The sequence below is a fragment of the Dromiciops gliroides genome, chromosome 2 (genome assembly GCF_019393635.1).
Source record: "Dromiciops gliroides isolate mDroGli1 chromosome 2, mDroGli1.pri, whole genome shotgun sequence".
In the NCBI taxonomy this organism is placed as follows: Eukaryota; Metazoa; Chordata; class Mammalia; order Microbiotheria; family Microbiotheriidae; genus Dromiciops; species Dromiciops gliroides.
In genome coordinates this window covers 100,246,090-100,265,274 of record NC_057862.1, presented here as the reverse complement: position 1 = coordinate 100,265,274, position 19,185 = coordinate 100,246,090, and the positions used below count along the sequence as shown (strand labels likewise).

The window sequence follows — 19,185 nt, the reverse complement described above, 5'->3', positions numbered from 1 at the left end:
ATTATTTTTTCCCATTTAAGAAAACCAATACAAGTATTTTGTGGTATGTGTTGAGGTTTTTTAATCAAAGGAATATGGAGTATGTACACAAATTGGTAAATGATCTTTCATTGTTTTGTAAGACTTAAAAGAAAGATCGCATCCTTTTGTTAATAGATTTGATTTTTTAATAGTTATTTAGAGGTGACCACATATACCTGGTCAACGTAGTCAAATGAAAGATGTGAATCCTATATTATACAGCCAAGCCAAGTTTGGGTTTTCTAGGTTCAATTCATATTCACAATGGAATTAAGGCCAGAAAGGTATTTAAAGAAAAAGGAGATATGGAGGCCCAAAATTCCAGTAATGTTCCAGCCTGAACAAATAATAGTTAAATGTCTTTATTTTCCCACTTGCTTCTTTCTTCAAGTCCAAACTTTTTAGTAAGGCACTCACTCCTGTAGGGTTACATGCCATGCAAGTGGAGCCAAGTAATATGAATTCCTATTATTCCCAGATGCCAAGTTTGGGGAAGGATCAGAAGCCTTCCATAACTTCTTGGCAATTTTATCATTAACAAGAAGCACTAGCCTTTATTGTGACCCTAAATCTTATGAAGTGAATACTGCTGGCTTCTCAAAGATTTTGTTGTTATTGTTACTATTGTAGGGAGGGCTCAATAAGTAAATGGTGTCATCTTGTGCATTTACCTTTTAAAAACTTCTTAGAAGGAAAAAATATCGTCTGACCAAGCTCTGTAATGCTCCATGAATGTGACATTTTATTCTAAGCAGCGGTTTAATGGAAAGAGCACTAAACTTGGATTTAGGAACATGGGGTTCTAGTCCTGTCCTTGCCATTAACTAGTTGTGTATCCTTGAGAACTTCGGTTAACTTCTCTGAGCCACAGAAAAATGAGGGAGTAGGACTAGATGATTTATGAGGTCCCTCCCAGCTCTAAAATTCTATGATTATAAACTGCCAGGAATATTTATTTACCATATCATCTAAAACGGCTTCTTTTCAATTACTTCCTAGTCATCTGTCAGTGATACATATTTTAGGAGTACATAGCACGTTCTTCCAAGACATCTAGGTCTCTCCTCTTCCTAATCTGTTAAATATATACATGTTTTATAGATTTTACAATAGGGTTTTGGGATGTGTTTTGATAGTCTTGTCCATTCAGGCTTCCTACTATTCTCTTATTAGCTTCTACATTCCTTGTGGAATTGTGGAAAGGGCCCTTGCATGCCTGGTCTTGTTTCATAAAACAAAACAGATTCATTTCCCATGTTTTTGAATGTGGCTATAACAGACATGATTCTTTTTGTTTAAGAGCATCAATTTCCATAGTACCTGTTCATATGAAAGCATCATTATTTGTTGAACAGTCTCATTGACTGATATCCACGGAGCTGTGGGAATAGTGTTTGTTAATTATCTGCAGGTAACAAAGAGGAAGCACTACATCTCTGACTTTGACAAAAATAGCAGTAGTGATTTGTTTTTTTAATTGCTTTAGTGATAGCGTTGGTGAACTTCAAGAAAAATATAATGTATGGTATTTTCCTTCTGGCTCCTTAGATGATAGTGCTAAAGGAGAGTATGTTAAATTCTAGAGTAAATATTGTTTTACCATATTCCTCCTAAGATGGCATGAATTAAACATCACTTTATAAAACACTTATAAATTTCCTTAAATTCATCATCATCACTGTTTTTTAAAAAGCATGCTGATGTTTAGAATGACATGAATGGTAAACATTTGCTAAGTGCTTCTAAGTGTGCAGATCACTGTGTTAGGTACTAGGAGACTGGTAAAGTTTAGATAAAACCTAGTAGCTGAACTCATCGAATTCATAGTCTACTAGGGATAACACATCAGTGTTAATAATTATAGTAGGAACCATAATAGATTATTATACAAGAAAAAGCTGTGTGATGCCTGTGTGGTACAAAAGTGTAAATCATGCCTGACTGGTAGGATCAGGGAAGGTTTCATGGAGATGGTGGCATTAGAGCTGGATTTTGGGGAATTAGCCACATTTAATAGGAGGTGAGGGGAGTGGGGCACTCAGATATAGGCATAGACATAGGCAATATGGTAGCTTGATCAAAGCTACAAAAGTATGAGATCTGTATAGGGGATGTTCCAATCCAATTTGGCTTGAGTACTAAGTACATAGAGGGTAACATAAGGCTAGAAAGGAAGGGAGCACCTTCAACAGTTGAAAGGGAAGGGAAGGCATTGGAAGGATTGGGAACATTATTGTCTAATGGAAGGCCCAGAGGTGTGAGAGTACAGGGCATACTGGGGAGGCAGAAAGTTTTCCAGTTTGGCTTGAATAGTGAGTGTGTGAAGGGGAATAATAAGAAATGATGATAGAAAGGTAGAAAGACTCTAGGTTGTTAAAAAAAAAAAGTCATGAATGCCACGAAGAGGAGTTTGAATGGGAGTGGAATGCAGTAAATATTGATTAAGCAATGCACAAGCAATTGTACAAGTCACTTTGCTATGCACTGTGGACATAATGACAAAAACAGTCCTTGCCCTCAAGGAACTTATATGTAATTTAATTATGTACTCAGAGAAGTAAATACAGAGGGTATAAAAAAGAATGCAGATTTCAAGAGACTGAAAGGACTAACAACTTAACAGGTAATAGGGGCCACTGGAGATTTTTGAGAGAGGAGTAACATGACCATGTTCAGGAAAGCTGATTCTGGTAGAAGTACAAAGAATGGGGGCAGCTAGGTGGCGCAGTAGATACAGCACCGGTCCTGGATTCAGGAAGACCTGAGTTCAAATACGACCTCAGACACTTGACATTAGCTGTGTGACCCTGGGCAAGTCACTTAACCCCAATTGCCTCACTTCCCCCCAAAAAAGTACAAAGAATGAATTGGAGTCTGAGTAGCAGTTACCGTGAGAATGGCGTGTACGGCTGTGGCAGCCACCCGACTCCGGCTCGGCCTGTGGGGCGCGAGAACTATGCAGGCCCGGGGCTACAACTTGGAATCCTGTCAATTCAGCAGCAGCCCTGTCAAGGACGTCGGCGGTGGTGCTGGTGCCAATTCGGGACGCCAGCGGGGCCTTCGGCAAGAGGGAGAAGGCTGAGAAGGACCGGTACTTCCGAGAGAAGAGCCGTGAGCAACTGGCGTCCCTGAGAAAACACCATCAGGAAGAAATTATGCACCACGAGAAGGAGATACAACGCCTGCAGAAAGAAATTGAGCGTCATGAGAGCAAGATGAAAAAGCTAAAAGACGATCATGATGATTAAGCTGCTTTTCTTGTTCAGTGGTCATCCTTGATCTATATATGGTATCATTGTCCACTACTTTGTGCCCAATGTGACATACTCTCTAGCATGATATACTTTTTGCTGTATACTAGAACTAAATGGTAATAAAATGTGATCACTGAAAAAAAAATGAATGAATTGGAGGGTAAAGAAGAGAAGTAATTCATTGAGGAATAACTGCAAATGTAATCAGTAGGACCTGATAACTGATTTGGCTTAAAAAAAAAATCCCAAACAGCTGAGGGAGATTCCTCAGTGATAACACCAAGACTTTCAAACCAGGGAACAGCAGTGCCAGAGTCAGAAATGATGAAATTAGAAGCAGCAGCAGCAAACTTAAGGTAAAACATAATACACCTGGTTGTTTAAAGGGTGTGTGTGTGTGTGTGTGTGTGTGTGTGTGTGTGTGTGTGTGTGTGTGTGTGTTGTGTGTACTTGTATAATTCTATTTATATATATGTATAAATTTATAAATATTATATGTTATATTAATTGTATATTTTTGTATGTATGTTTTACAGAATATATTAATTATATATATTTTGTGTATATACACACACATATTATATATATATATATGTATAGACACACAATTGAAATTATCTACCTAGTGAAGAGAATTAAAATCATGGGAGAGAATGGCATTTCCAAGGAAGAGAATATAGAGAAAACCTTTTCATCATTAGTGACACTATAAAAAATATCTACATGATTAGTTGTGCATGGTACCATAGTAGATGCTTCAGTAATGACAAAACCATCTACTGTGTCCCCCAGTATTAATGATAAGAAGAAGCATTTATATGACACTTCAAGGTTTGCAATGTGTTTTCTCATTTGATTCTCACAGTGACCCTATAAGATACATGCTATTCTAGCCCCATTTTCTAATAGAGGAAACCCTCTCAGCAAAGTTTAATGCCCTGTGCAGTGTCGCCCAGCTAGTGAGTAGTTAAGACAGATTCAAACATGGCTTCATGACACTACTGACTGAAATATAGAAAGTCTGAGCATGTAATGGCTGGAAGGTGACCTTGTACATCACCGTGTCCAACCTTTCAGTTTACAATTGAAAAAAATGAGGCCCAAAGAGGTTACATCACTTGCCCAAGGTCAATTGGGTCTAGTAACAACTTAATGCATCCTTATGATATAAGAATGATAGCTTCCATTTTCATAGCATTTATGGTTACAAAACATTTGATATGCATTATTTAACTTCATCTGATTACCTAATTTCATCTTTTTTTTGGGGGGGGCAGGGCAATGAAGGTTAAGTGACTTGCCCAGGGTCACACAGCTAGTAAGTGTCAAGTATCTGAGGCCAGATTTGAACTCAGGCTCTCCTGAATTTAGGACCTGTGCTTTATCCACTGCACCACCTAGCTGCCCCTGCCTAATTTCATCTTAACTGTCTTTTGAAGTACATTGCACAGGAATCATTATAATTTTTATTGGAGTAGAAAGTTGAATAAAGTCCCAAGAGGTTGAGTTATTTGCCCTTAGTCACAAAGCTAGAAAGAAAAACAACCATGACTGGAAACCAGATCTTTTCACATGAAGTTCAGTTTTCCTTTCATCTAGTGCACCTCACAACCAGATTGTTTTCATTTATAGAATTAGAGGTGCAGAGAGAATCTCGAGAGCTTATCTAGTCCATTCCCTTGCCTGCACGCAGAGCCGTCCCACTTTCAAATACCTCCAGAGAAGTCATTTGCTAGCCCATTCCTCACTCTTGGGAAATCCAACCTTACAGTTCAGCCAAACCCCTATTCTTAAGGTTGTATCTTCTTTTTCTATTCTTTGGGAAGATGAAGATGAGCTGACTTTCAATGAGTGGCCACGGTTTTGGTGGCAGAGTAGATGGTTCTGTCTGTCACTACTGGAGGCCATGGTAGAGGGGAAAATTAACTCATTAGCCCAACAACTCATCAGTGTTCTCTTCTGTCTCTTTGTTTGCCCTGCTACCTGGCCTATTGCCAACTTTGAAGAATTATATTCTTTCCTCTTCTCATTTTCCCCCTTCAACTCCAAAGTTGATTCTGCTCCTGTAGATTATGATATAGCAAAACTTTGGCCTTGCTAACAAGATACTATTCTCTACAACCAATTTATTGTACATAAAAGGGATAAAAAGGTTATCATGCTAGTCAATTTGGAATGGGTAAATATCCAATATCAAGGGGAATACACCTCCCACTTTCTCTCTTTCCCATGTAGAAAGAATTTAGATCACTCTCCATGAATAAGGTCAGATCTCATGGGACCAGAGGTAAATCAAGTACACATTGAGATAACCTACTCCTTCATCACTCCCATGAGGCTTAGTCCCAGAATTTTTGCCCTTGTTAGTGTGACAACAAGAGCTTACATTTATTTAGCTCTTTATAGTTATAAATAACTTTATATTCATATAGTTTTAGTTTTTCAAATGATATATTGGGGGTTCAGAGTCATTAAATGACTTGCTCAAGGCCATATAGCCAATTAAGTGGTAGAATAAAAAAGTAGAGATCCAGTAGGTTCAATTATCATCTTTATGCTAATTAATCACAAATCTATATATCCAACCATTATCACTTTATTGAATCATAGACCTGGATCATCTATTATTGCCTGTCAAACATCTCCTCCTAAATATCTTATTCACACCTAACATTCAATGTGTCCATAATGGAACCAGTTATCTTCCCCTGTAAATGGAAGTCTCTTCCAAACTTCCCTATTTTTATGGAGGATGCTATCATTCCCTCAGTCGACCAGATTGATAACCTTAGATTTGTCTTTGACTAGTCCTCTTTCACTGTACCACTCCCATCCCCACTTCCATATTGTTTCCAAATATTGTCAATTCTTCCTCTATAACATTTCTGGTTTTTTTTTTGTTTTTTTTTTTTTTTGTTTTGGTGAGGCAATTGGGGTTAAGTGACTTGCCTAGGGTCACATAGCTTGTTAAGTGTTAAGTGTCTGAGGCCGGATTTGAACTCAGGTCCTCCTGACTCCAGGGCCAGTGCTCTATCCACTACGCCACCTAGCTACCCCCCTCTATAGCATTTCTAATATCTATCCCCTTCTTTCTAAACATTTGGCCTTCACCTCTTGTTTGGACCATTTTAATAACTTCTTAATATTTCTGTCTATTTTCAGTCTCTCTCATCGCTAATAAAACCTTACATATCCGACAAAATTCTCTTCCTAAGGCACAAATGCACTGTGTCCCTACCCTACTCAAAATCCTTCAATGGCTCCCTTTTGCCTCTAGGAAAAAAAATAACTAAATTCTTCACAGTCTGGGTGTAACATACCTTTCTAGAGATATTCAATAACACTTCCCTTCACATATTCACCATTCTAGTCAAATTGAAATACTAGCTATTCCTAAAACTTTAAATTCTGCCTTCTGCCTCCATGCATTTTACTGTAATGCTCTTCTTCCTTATCCATGTATCAGTCTTTATGAACTTTCAAGGATCAATTAAGGTGCTACCTTCCCCATAAAACCTTTGCCCATCCTCTTGGCTAGAATGTTCTTTTTCCTCAAATGACCTTATTGTGCATGTTGTGTCCACCCAGAAAAATAGGTTCCCTGAGGATATGAGCTATTTTATGTTTGCCTTTGTAGCACCTATGTAGTGTTTTACCCATAATAAGTGCTTTAAAAATATTTGTTGAATTAAAGTCAGATATTCTGGCTATAAGTAAAGTGCTTCTGCACCATATTTAAGGTATTCATTAGGAAACAGTTTTCTCCTGGGAATTATGTCTTTTAGTCCTTTTGGTTTATTTTTTTTTTTAATTAAAAAATTTTTTTTGTCCCTTTGGTTTATTAAGCAACAAAGTAGTTTCCACCTCCACCAGATTCATTTAACCCAGCTCCTTGGAGCTGGTAAATCCCTATCAGAAATTCTCCTAGTCTTACAGTGTTAGAAGAATCTTGTAAAAACAAATTGGCGGGGCAGCTAGATGGTGCAGTAGATAAAGCACCGGCCCTGTATTCAGGAGTACCTGAGTTCAAATCCGGCCTCAGACACTTAACACTTACTAGCTGTGTGACCCTGGGCAAGTCACTTAACCCCAATTGCCTCACCAAAAATAAATAAATAAATATATTTTTTTAAAAATTGGCAAGGATGACAAAAGATTAGAATAGTCAGTGTTGGAGGAGTTGTGGAAAGATGGGCACCCTATTGGTAGAAATGTGAATTGGTCCAATTAATCTGGAATGCAATTTAGAATTATGTTTAATCTAATGCATTAAATATATATTATATATGATATACCATGTTATATATAATATATGATACACTATTACATGTTATACATAATACAAAATTTGAAACTAGAAGTGTGTCATATGTACCTAAATATTTATAGTGTTGCTTTTTAAATAAAAACATAAATAAAAAAGAAATAAAATTCATTAAGTGCCTACTATGTGCAAAGCACTGTGCTAAGTACTAGAAATAGAAACACAAAAAAATGAAATAGTCCCCACCCTCAAAGATCTTATGTTCCAATAGAGACAATATATTGATGGGAGTGATGGCCAGGTAAGTCAGTTTGGATCAGGGGAGTCACAGGGTTATGAATTGATTCATAGGGCAGTCAATTGATAAGCTTTTTCCAAAAATAATGGTAGAATTAATTTGATCACTAAGCTCAAAGCAAGGAGTAGAATATAGAGAGTAAAGGTGGGAGGGCTGTATTATGCTATAGCAAGAATGACTTGGGTAGATTTCTGGATGAGATATGAGCCAAGGTCTGCTCTAGATCTGGCCATATAAGTTTGCATTCACTTCCTGGTCATTTCCACCCCATTCTTCCTCCATTTCAGCTATTCTTCTCAATCACCTCTTACCATAACCACCTGGACTCTACATTTGGGTCCTTGGGCTCAGATAACTGAGCTTTTGCCTTACTTGCCCAGAACCAAGCCTCCATACTCCGTCCCAGCCACTTACAAACCATCTCACCTGGCAAGTACCACCATACTTTCTATCTTCCATTTATGTGTTCTCTTCCAGTGTTAGAATACAAGCGTCTTGAAAGCATGGACTACCTTCCTTGCTTGTATTTGTTAATCAGTTACTAGGCACTTATTAAGTGTTCATTGTGTTCTAGGCACCTTGAAAAGTGCTGGGGATACAAAGAAAGGCAAAAACCTATCTCTGCTTTTAAAGAGCTTATAGTCTAACGGGAGAGAAAACATGCAAACAACAATGTACAAAAACAAGATATAAAATACAGGGGAAAACAGAGATAATCACAAAGGGAAAACAATAGCATTAAGACAGATGAGGAAAGATTTCTTGTAGAAGGTAGGCTTTTAACTGAGACTTGAAAGAAACCAGAGAAGCCAAGAGTCAGAGATGAGGAGAGAACATTTCAGGCATGGAGGACAGACAGTGAAAATGCCCAAGTTGGGAGATGGGAATATTTTGTACAAGGAATAGGTAGGAGGTGAGTGTCACTGGATAGCAGAGTAAATAGCCCAAGTTACAAAGGCCTTTAAAAGCCAGAGAATTTTATATTTGATCATGGAGGGATCACCACTAGAGTTTAATTGAATATGGGAGTTTCATGTATCCCCAGTGTTTACTTAGCACAATGCCTGGCACATAGTAAGCACTTCATAAATCCTTTATCATTCATTTATTCATTCATTCATTCAGAAATCAAAACGGTTCAGCTCCCCCAGTGGAATTTCCAAAGCAGAGTAGATTAGTTTCTTCAAGGACTTGGGGCATGGATTCTAGAGATTCTTTGTAGAGGGGAGTAGTCTGATTAAGCAGGGCAGGGCAGCACCAGAAGGGTAGATAGAAGGATGTCTTGGATGGACGATGAGATGCCTGGATGGGATATGAAATATGGTCAGGTTTTAGGAGTTAGCTGGGTATTTGTAATGGCAAAGAATTAGAAACAAAATAGATGCTTATTGAGTGGGGAATTGCTAAACAATAGGATACATTCACTTAATGGAATAATACTATAACATAAGAAACTATGAATATCAGGAATATAGAGAAACATGAACTGGTATGGAGTGAAATAAACAGAACTAAGAAAATAATATACACAATAACTACAACAATGAAGAAATAACAACAACAACAACAAATCAAAACTGAGTACTGTATAATTATAATGGCTAAATTGACCCTGAAGAAAAGTGATAAGAAAATACTTCCTTTCCTTCTTTGAAAAGGTGAGAGCTACATATGTGGAAAACTGCATGTGTACTTAGACATACCTGATGTATTTGTTGGGTTTGTCAAACCGACTTTTAAAAAAATTGTTCATTCTTTGTTATTAGAGATGGTTCCTTGTATAGTTGCAGAGAGGGGATATAACAGGAAATGAGGATGATAAAAAAAAGATCAACTGAGTACTTAAAAAGATACAGATGATCATGTCACCTTCCATCTTATAATGCAAAGCATCAGACCCATGGTATGTTTATGTCAATACATACATACCATGTGTATACCAGCGTTTGAAGATCTACTCTTATACAGACTTCCCTTGTCTTCATTATCTCATGCTAATCTATGGGTTTGGTGACCTCCCAATATAAAATATATTTCTAAAAGCTTGGGTTTTTCATTGGTTGGCACATAAAATTTCCAACAGAATGGGGAGCTTTTTTTTTGTGGTAGGAAATAATTTTATCCCACTTTTACTTCTGTAAGGAAGATTCGAATAATTCTTTGGAAACTACATCCTTAAGAAAGTATGTAAAAAGAAAATTATTAATTATAGATGTGCCAAGGAATAATTAGTATCTTTCAACACGATCTATGTTTGTGGCCTCATTGCTTGAGAAGTGGTCAACGGCTTGAGTCTGTCTAATTAGGGGAAGTTACTGATAATGGAAAGCTAGGTTCACTGTTCCAATCAATGCCTACATTGGAGCATTAAATGAGTTTTGGACACTCCTGCCTTCCCATACTGATTATACTCACCAGGCTAACTCCAAATCAATCAAATACCTATTAGAAGGATTCATAGGTGTTGGCCTTGTAGCCATTTCTGATATTCCCAGTCTCTTTTTTTGATAAGCAGAAGCAATGGACTTGGTGGGGTGGATATTTTGAATTTCTCTCCAGAGGGTGCATTTAGAGAATGGCCCAAAAGAACTGAAGGAATTCTTTCTTCAAGTGAATCTTTTCACTGGCAGGACCAAGTTAATTTTATCACAAAGAATTTAATTCAGTTCAACACTGATTTCAGTGCAGGATCATGGAACCAGAAAGTTTGAACTGAAAGGGACTTTGAAGGGCATCTGGACCCATTCCCTAGCTAAAATAGGTTTACAAAATGGTTTATACAGGAGCAGTGAATAGAACACTAGACCTGGAGTCAGGAAGATCTGAATTCATATCTGTCCTCTGTCACTTACTAACAGTGTGACTCTGGGCAAGTCATTTAACCTTTGTTTCAGTTTCCTCATCTACATGATGGGGATAACGGTAGCAACTACTTCACAGTGTTGTTGTGAGAATCAAATGAGATATTAATTGTAAAGTACTTAGCACAGTGTCTGGCACAGAGTAGACTCTATATAAATGTTTTATCATCATCATCACTATTGTATGTTATTGATTTTGCTAAGTTTTAAAGTTATTATTATCTCATTATAGCAGATAAGAATCAGGAGCTCAGTAGGGTGAAATAACTTGCTCATCTCCATAGAGCCAGTAAGTGCTAGAAATCATGTGGTTCCAAGCCAGTATTCTGTGCCCTGCCCCCAGCACCTCCCCATTGCTCTGGACATTGAGATGATACTGCTTAAAACCAACTAGTCCTTGGTCTCAAGGAGCTGAAGCTCCTTGATGGATATAGCATATACAGAAGGATAGAAAAGCACTAACACTTGGGGGGTGTGGGTGGAGGAGGAATGATGTTAGTGTGGAGAGATCATGAGAGACTTAAGGGGAAAGGAAACATCTGGTCTGGAAAAAAAAAAACAACTCAGGAATATTACACTTAGGTATCAGCTAGTAGTTCAAATTTTCTGGAAAGTAGTATCTTGTTCTGTTTATAGTTTCTTGTGTTGTTGTTTTTTAAATTGTATGTAGTGCGATATGTTGGGTGCCTTTTTTTATATGTTAACAAGGAGGGTGTGGGGGCAGCTAGGTGACACAGTGGATAAAGCACTGGCCTTGGATTCAGGAGGACCTGAGTTCAAATCCAGCCTCAGACACTTGACACTAGCTGTGTGACCCTGGGCAAGTCACTTAACCCTCATTGCCCTGCAAAAAACAAAACAAACAAACAAACAAACAACAACAAAAAAAGGAGGGTGAAAGTTGACCAAAATCTCTTTGATCATGTAATGTGATGATCTAGAGCAGAATTCTTAACCTGAGGTCCACAGACCCCCCAAGCAAGGCCAAAGATAGAGCTTTGGGGACCATGAACTTTGATGGGGAAAATTGCATTTTTATTTCCACACAATTGATTGTACAATTATAATCCTATGCATTTTATTTTAAAAACTTTAAAGTATTGGGGTGGGGGGGTAGGAACACAATGTTGGCAAAGGGATTTGTGATACAAAGAAGCTTAAGAGCCCCTAGTGTATAGGAAAGAATACTGCTCTAAAAGTCAAGAGGCTTGGGTTCTAACCCTGGCTCTATCATTTCTCCTCTCAAGACCTCAGTTTCTTCTACAAAATTAAGGCACTGAACTAGATAATTTCCACTGTTTCCTTTCATTTTCAGCCAGTCAGTTAATAAATATTTATCAAGTGCCTACTATGTGTTGGACATTGGGCCAAACAGCAAGCATACAAAGAAAGGCAAAAAACAGCCCCTGCCCTCAATGAGCTCACAATCTAATGGGGTTTACCACATGCAAACAGCTATCTACAAACAAGCTATATTTAAAAGAAATAGGAAATAATCAGCAGAGGGAAAGAACTAGAATTAAGAAAGATTGGGAAAGGGTTCCTGTAGGAGATATTTAGGTGGGGCTTACAGGAAGCCAGGGAAGCCAGGAGGTAGAAATAAGGAAGGAGAGCATTCCAGGCATTGGGAAAAGCTACTAAAAATGCCCAGAGACAGTAGATAGAGTGTTTTATTCAAAGAACAGGGAGGTTCATGTCACTGGACTAAAGAGTATATGGAGGGGCAGCCAGGTGGCACAGTGGATAAAGCACTGGCCCTGGATTCAGGAAGACCTGAGTTCAAATCCAGCCTCAGACACTTGACACTTACTAGCTGTGTGACCTCGGGCAAGTCACTTAACCCTCACTGCCCTGCAAGGGTAAAAAAAGAGCATATGGAGGGATGTAAGGTATAAGAAGATTGGAAAAGTAGGATAGAGGGATAAGCATTTACATAGTACCTACTATGCATGAGGAAGTGTGCTAAGCATCTACATATGTCCTATTTATTTTTCAAAAGCCTTATTTCATTTAAGATAGTATTCCTATAAATCTAGGTGTGTTTTAAAGCACATTTAATGGGAATTGATGCTGCATTTCCAATACTATATATTTACACTTGAGAAGCCAAGTAAAGGGAATAAATATAGAAAGTGGTATTCTCCTAGAATTAGTATATAATGTTCAGATCAAAATCTAGAATTCAGACGTCACCATTGAAACTCTTCCACCTCTACTCTTTTAGCTCAAGAAGGGCCAGAGTATAGAGTCATGTTTATATTGTAAAGTACCATAAAAATCCATGATTTTTCTGTGAACATAGCATAGCTACTTCCACTCTAAAATAGTTCACTAAGACGAAGGATATGAAAGTTTCAGGTGTAAAACCATTCGTTTTATCTAACAGTCTCTGCTCTTGCTGTTAGTGATTATTAGCAAACTGAAAGACTACCACATTGTCAGAATTATATACTCATCCTTCATTTTTATTGCTACCTTGATGATTATAGGAAAAACTAAATGGGATACACCCCAACTTCCTAACAGTTGTTGACTTAGAATTGCCTCATCTTGCCCAGAATACTTTTGGGACCTTTTTGTATTAAAAAAAAATAAACTATGTCCCTAATCTTTTTTTTTTACTTTGGCACATAATATGAAAAACCACTCATAACATTCTATGTGTGCATATTTTCCATTCTATAAAGGTGAGTGTTTCTAATATATTTTCACCTGGAATTTTCTTTATTAGAACATTAAAATTTTAAAGCAGCAGGGCAGGAATGAAACTGGAATTCTGTACCCAATAAATCCATTAAATTTGGATTCCAGCACTAAGATACATATATTTCTGTTAATACTTTATTTTTTGCCAGATGGGTCGATGATATCCTTAAGGTGTCTAGCCAGACTAATTAGATCCATAAAATTCCTTGTGGAAGCAGGTAACAGGTATGAGCATCCTTTGTGGAGAAAGAGCCAGCCATCCCCACCTTGATTACTACCACCTCTCAGATCCAGATGGACACAGCCCAGGATCCTGAGCATGCAGTTTGGGAATAGCAGCCTATACACTCCATCCCCTCAGAGCACTGGTGCTACTTCCATTCAAGGCTCTGCTTCAAGCCAAGCCCCTGAAGCCATTATGTCGGAAATTAACTCTTGTGGAGATATATCTTGGCAAATATTTCTTTAGGTACTCAGCACTAGCCTCCTCAGCAGCCACAGCTGCCAAAGACCCCAAACAGAAAATCACCACCAAAAAGTCCTTTGCAATGTCCAGTGGTTCAGCATTAGAAATAGATATGGTTTTATCAGTGTTAAGGACTTTAAAGATGCATTCCCATTTTCTTCACAACCATTCACTAAGGAACATGGGACTTTTATGGCATTTGCAGCTACCAACAAGCTCCTAGAGAGGCTCTATCTTGTTGCTCTTCTTTCTTCCCCCTCTTCTCCCCAGTAAAATACAAAGGCCATGACAGCAGAGACCATCTTGCATTTTTCTTTGTATTCCCTGTATTTAGCACAGTGCTTTGTACACAGTAAGTATTTAGTAAACACCTTCTGAATCATTCTTTCCTTCCTTATAAAAATCCCTCCAGCTTTCCCAACTCTTTATCAAACACAGAGAGTTCTTTCAATGTATTAGCCTTGCTCATAAAATGAATCCATATAGTAAACAGCATTCATAGTTACTGGGAACTTGTTCTCTACAGTCCAGATGTTACTTAGCATTACCAACCTTACCATTGTGGGAGTAGAGAGGCAGCATGGTGTAGCAAGTGCTGGATCTGAAGTTAGAACACCTGAGTACCAATCCTACCTCTGATGCTTTCTAACTATGTGACCCTGGACAAGTCATTTAACCTTTTTCACTTTTAGTGTCCTTATTTGTAAAAAAAAATAAAAAATTAAAAACTGGGGGGAAGGAGGGAATAACTTTAACCCTTACCTTCCAGGGTCACTGTGAGGATCAAATGAGATAATGTAATGACAAAGCACTTTGAAAATCTTAAAGCGCTGTATAAATCTCAGTCACTATTGTTATTGTTGTGTTATATTCACTTTATATTACTTGAAGATAGCAATCCATTCCTGTTCTTCCCAGATACATAGGCTTTGAGCATTGGCCAGAAAATTGAATCCCTGAATCTTGTTGTACAATATAGTTTGAGCTCCATTGGAGGAAAAAAAACTCACTGTATAAATTTTAGCATTTCCAAATTAAATTATTAGGATAGTGATAGCTTCTTTGGGCATTGTTAAAGATAAATGAAATCACTATGTTGTGATGATATGTTTTGGTAAAAAAGTATGTACTATAAATGATGATCATGGAATATAACAGTATTCTTGATTACGGTTTATTGTGGACACAGAGATAAAAACTCATATTCCTACTTCTCTATTATCTGTACTATCCTCCACTGTATAGCTTCTGCACTGAGAAACCACATATTTTACCACATTTCACCTTGGGGAGGCATTGTATACAGCTAAAAATAGCTGCAAGTCAGCTGAGAAAAGATAACACAATGGGAATGCCAATTTGTGGTCAGAAAGCTGAAGATATACTTCCCATCCTTTCAGTGCATTTAGTAATGTATCCTGAGGTGCAAACTCTGCTGTAGTTTTTGATATTTAACTGCAGAGTAGGGTAGCACCTTTCACCAACCCTTCCCCCCAAAATCAATAATAATAGTATTATATTTCAATTGTATCATGTCTTATAGTTTTCATAGCATCTGCACTGACATTTCATCATTTCTCACAACAGATCTGTGAAGTAGGAAAGACAGTATTATCTTTTTTTTTTCACAAAAGGAAAAAAAAAAAGGCCCAGAAAACATCTAAGTGACTTGGTAAAGATTATATAGCTAGGGGTGCAAAGAGCCAGGATTTGAACTTGCATCTTTTGACTGGTAGTTCTGAGATCTTTCTACTACATTATTGTCTTGAGAAACTTTAACTTTGAAAACATTTGTTATTATGTATCCATTATCGTAAATCATGATGGGAATGATTTAAAAATAGCTTTATTGAGATTCTTCAGTACCAGTATAGCAAAAGTTCAAGTCTTAAATAGAGCAATTGGGGGGGGGGGGCGGGGCAATGAGGGTTAATCGACTTGCCCAGGGTCACACAGCTAGTAAGTGTCAAGTGTCTGAGGGCAGGTTTGAACTCAGGTCCTCCTGAATCTAGGGCCAACACTTTATCCACTGGGCCACCTAGCTTCTCCCAATTCTTTTTTTTCTTAAAAGAATTTTTTAGTTACTTTGAAGATCAAATGCCAGTCAGTGTCCTGATTTATTTATAATTAATAAGCAAGTAATTATTATTCTATGACAACATGAAATTTGGTATTTTTAGTTTAATGAATGTTATTTGGCATTTGGAGTCTACTTTAAGGGCCGAAACCATTAATAAATTTAAAGTTTCAGAATTTGAACAAGATATGCTAAAGTATTTGGTGGGGAGGAGTGTTGAAGAGTCATTTCTTCAAACCCACATTTTCTTATAATTTTATAAACTTTAGATGTCAGTATAATTTGTGAATAAAAACATAGACACCAAAAATATGGCTAATATGACTTTCAAGGTCTCAGGAAATCTCAGAAACTATGAGCTCAGCTACCAAATATGCAAGGGGAACCAAGCATTCAAATTATAAATGAATTCCTCTGTCCTAACTGATAGCAGGTATAAAAGAGACGAAAATATCTAAGTTCAATTACTGGAGCAAGATAGCATCCCAGACATTGGGGTATCACCGAAAGAGAGTAAATCAGATAACCATTTCTTCAGTATGGCCGAATATTTTTCAGGTCAAGGCACTCCCAATGACCACTATAGGCTATGTAAAATCAGTCCCATTCTGAGAATTAGCTTGATCTAGTCAAAGTAAGTAGTGCTAATCCACTGTTGGTGGAGTTGTGAATTGATCTAACCATTCTGGAGAGCAGTTTGGAATTATGCCCAAAGGGCAATAGAATTATGCATTTCCTTTGATCTAGCAATACCACTGCTAGGTTTATATCTCAAAGACATCCCCCAAAAGAGAAAAAGACCTATTTGTACAAAAATATTTATTGTGGCTCTTTTTGTGGTGGCTAAGAATTGGAAATCAAAGGAATGCCCATCAATTGAGGAACGGCTAAACAAGCTGTGGTATATGATAGTGATGGAGTATTATTGTGCTATAAGAAAAGATAAGCAGGATAATTTAAGAAAGGCTAGAAAGACTTGTATGAACTGATATATAGTGAAGTGAGCAGAACCAGGAGAATATTGTGCACAGTGACAGCAATATTATTCGATGAAGAACTGTGAATGACTTAACTATTCTCAGCAATACCATGATCCAAGACAATCCCAAAGGACTAGTGATAAAAGCATACTATTCACCTCCAAAGAAAGAACGAATCTGGACTAAACATAGACTGAAGCATGTTATTTTTCATTTTCTTTAATTTTTTCTTTTAACCAAGTTTTCTTGTACAAAATGACTATATGGTAATGTTTTACATAATTGCTTATAACCTATATCTGATTGCTTACCTCCTCAGAGAAGGGGGAGGGGAGGAAGGAAAGGAGGGAAAATTTGGAATGTAAAACTTAAAAAAAAATGTTTATTATTGGAAAAAATTCAGTAGTATAGCTAATTCAGGATATACTGTATGTCTATTGTGGTTTGTAAATTATCCATTTAAATTTTTTTAAGTCTCCCAAAACCGCTGAACCTATCCTGAGTGTCAGCTTTGGAGTCAAAGGCACTGCTGCTAATGGGTTAGCAATTTCTATCCATCAGTTGCAGCTTAAGCAAAAGCCTAAAGAAAGCCACACTGTCTGTGAACTATATCTACTGAAAAATTCAGGGGTGATACATATAGAAAGAAGAGGTGTCTGTTTTGCTGTTTCTTGCTATATGTATATTTGTATATATGTGTGTGTATATACATAGAAAGAGATATAGAGTATATATGTGTGTGTGTGTCTATATATGTTTATATATACATACATACACATATATATATATATCTTCTGCTTGGATTAATTCCATTCATCTTAACATGTATGTGTGTGTAGGTATATGTGTAGATAGATCTGAAAATTCATAAATGGAAGGTTGTCTTATACCTGAGGACATACAGTATATTAAAACTGAATTCTTGACTTATATAGGGAGATGGTAAAGTAAATGTCATGTTGTAAAATTAGTTTTGTTCTATATTAAATCATGAAAACAGGAGGTAGTAACATTTTCCTGCAATCTATAGATCAAAACCTTATGATCTCTGATACAAAACAATGAAAAATGAACTTAATTAGGATTCAGGAAACCTGGATTCTAGTCCTACTTTGCCACTATCCTGATGTGTGTATTGTCAAGTCACGTAATGTCTCTGGGTATTTTTCCTTTATAAAATGAGAGATTTGGGCCCAATAATCTTGTAAGCTTTCTTCTAGCACTAATATTCTGTGATTCATTTTTCTATGCACTGAAATCTACTTCCCCTACACTGGGACAAGAGAGTTCAGTTCTACTTGCTGTTGCCTTTCAGAATGGGGTATATGTAAAGTTGTTTTAAGATCTGAGAATACTTGGAATTTGCCAACCTGGTTAAAAATTCAAATTCCACTGCAAACATTATTTTCTCTACTGTTTTACATTTTAATTACCAAAACGGCCTTTTTCCATTTGGGTTCAATTAAACAGATATTTCTCTTGTCACTTGCTATATGGAGAAGCACTATAATTAACACTGAGGAGATACACTATGTAGGTAAGACATGCTCCCTTTCCTCATAAATCTTACTGTCTAGTAGAGGGAAGAAGACACAAACTGATAACCATAATGCACAATATTACATAAGTAATACATTAGAGATGAGATCCAAGGGGGAAGGAGGGAGATTATTTCTGATTGGAGGGATCATAGGTTTAGTTTTTAAAAAATCATTGAACGGGACTTCAAAGGTCAAATAAAATATAATGGGTTGAGAGAAGTAGGAGAAGAAACAAACTGTGGGAGACAGGATGTACTAGAGATAGGGACAGAGAAAATGGCTTGGGTAAAGTCATTGAAATGAGAAAGCATATGGCCTATTCAAGAGACAGTCCTTTTAGTTGTACACTATGTGAACTGTTCTGTGAAATAAGATATAGTATAAAATATGGTGGTACCAGACTCAAAAGAGCTTGGAATGTTAGGCAAAGGAGTTTGAATTTTGCCTACCAGGCAACAGAGATCCACTGGAGATTTCTGAGCAGTATTATCTGACTATTTATTCATAAGGGTCATTGGCAGCAGCAGAATATATGGAACAAAAGTGGAAAGATCTCTTAGGAGACTACTGCAATAGGCCACAGAGGTAGCATTTGGGTCCTATACTAGTGTGGCAGGAGGGTACAGATTTGATAGCTTTTACAGAAGTAGATATTAAAAGCTTATTAAATAGGGTAGGTAAAGAAAAAGTTAAGGGTCGTGTCAAGGTTTCTAAATG

General features: G+C 37.2%; 2 protein-coding genes across 5 annotated transcripts in view; both read left to right on the top strand.

Moving 5' to 3' along the window:
• Nucleotides 1-19,185, top strand: part of VTI1A (vesicle transport through interaction with t-SNAREs 1A) — a 416,764-nt gene that overhangs the window by 232,113 nt on the left and 165,466 nt on the right. The window lies entirely within an intron of this gene.
• Nucleotides 2,897-3,410, top strand: LOC122740960 (ATPase inhibitor, mitochondrial-like). The gene is given in 2 exon segments (XM_043983905.1): nt 2,897-3,058; nt 3,060-3,410. Coding segments are annotated over 2 exon segments (351 nt in total). The 5' UTR covers nt 2,897-2,917; the 3' UTR covers nt 3,270-3,410.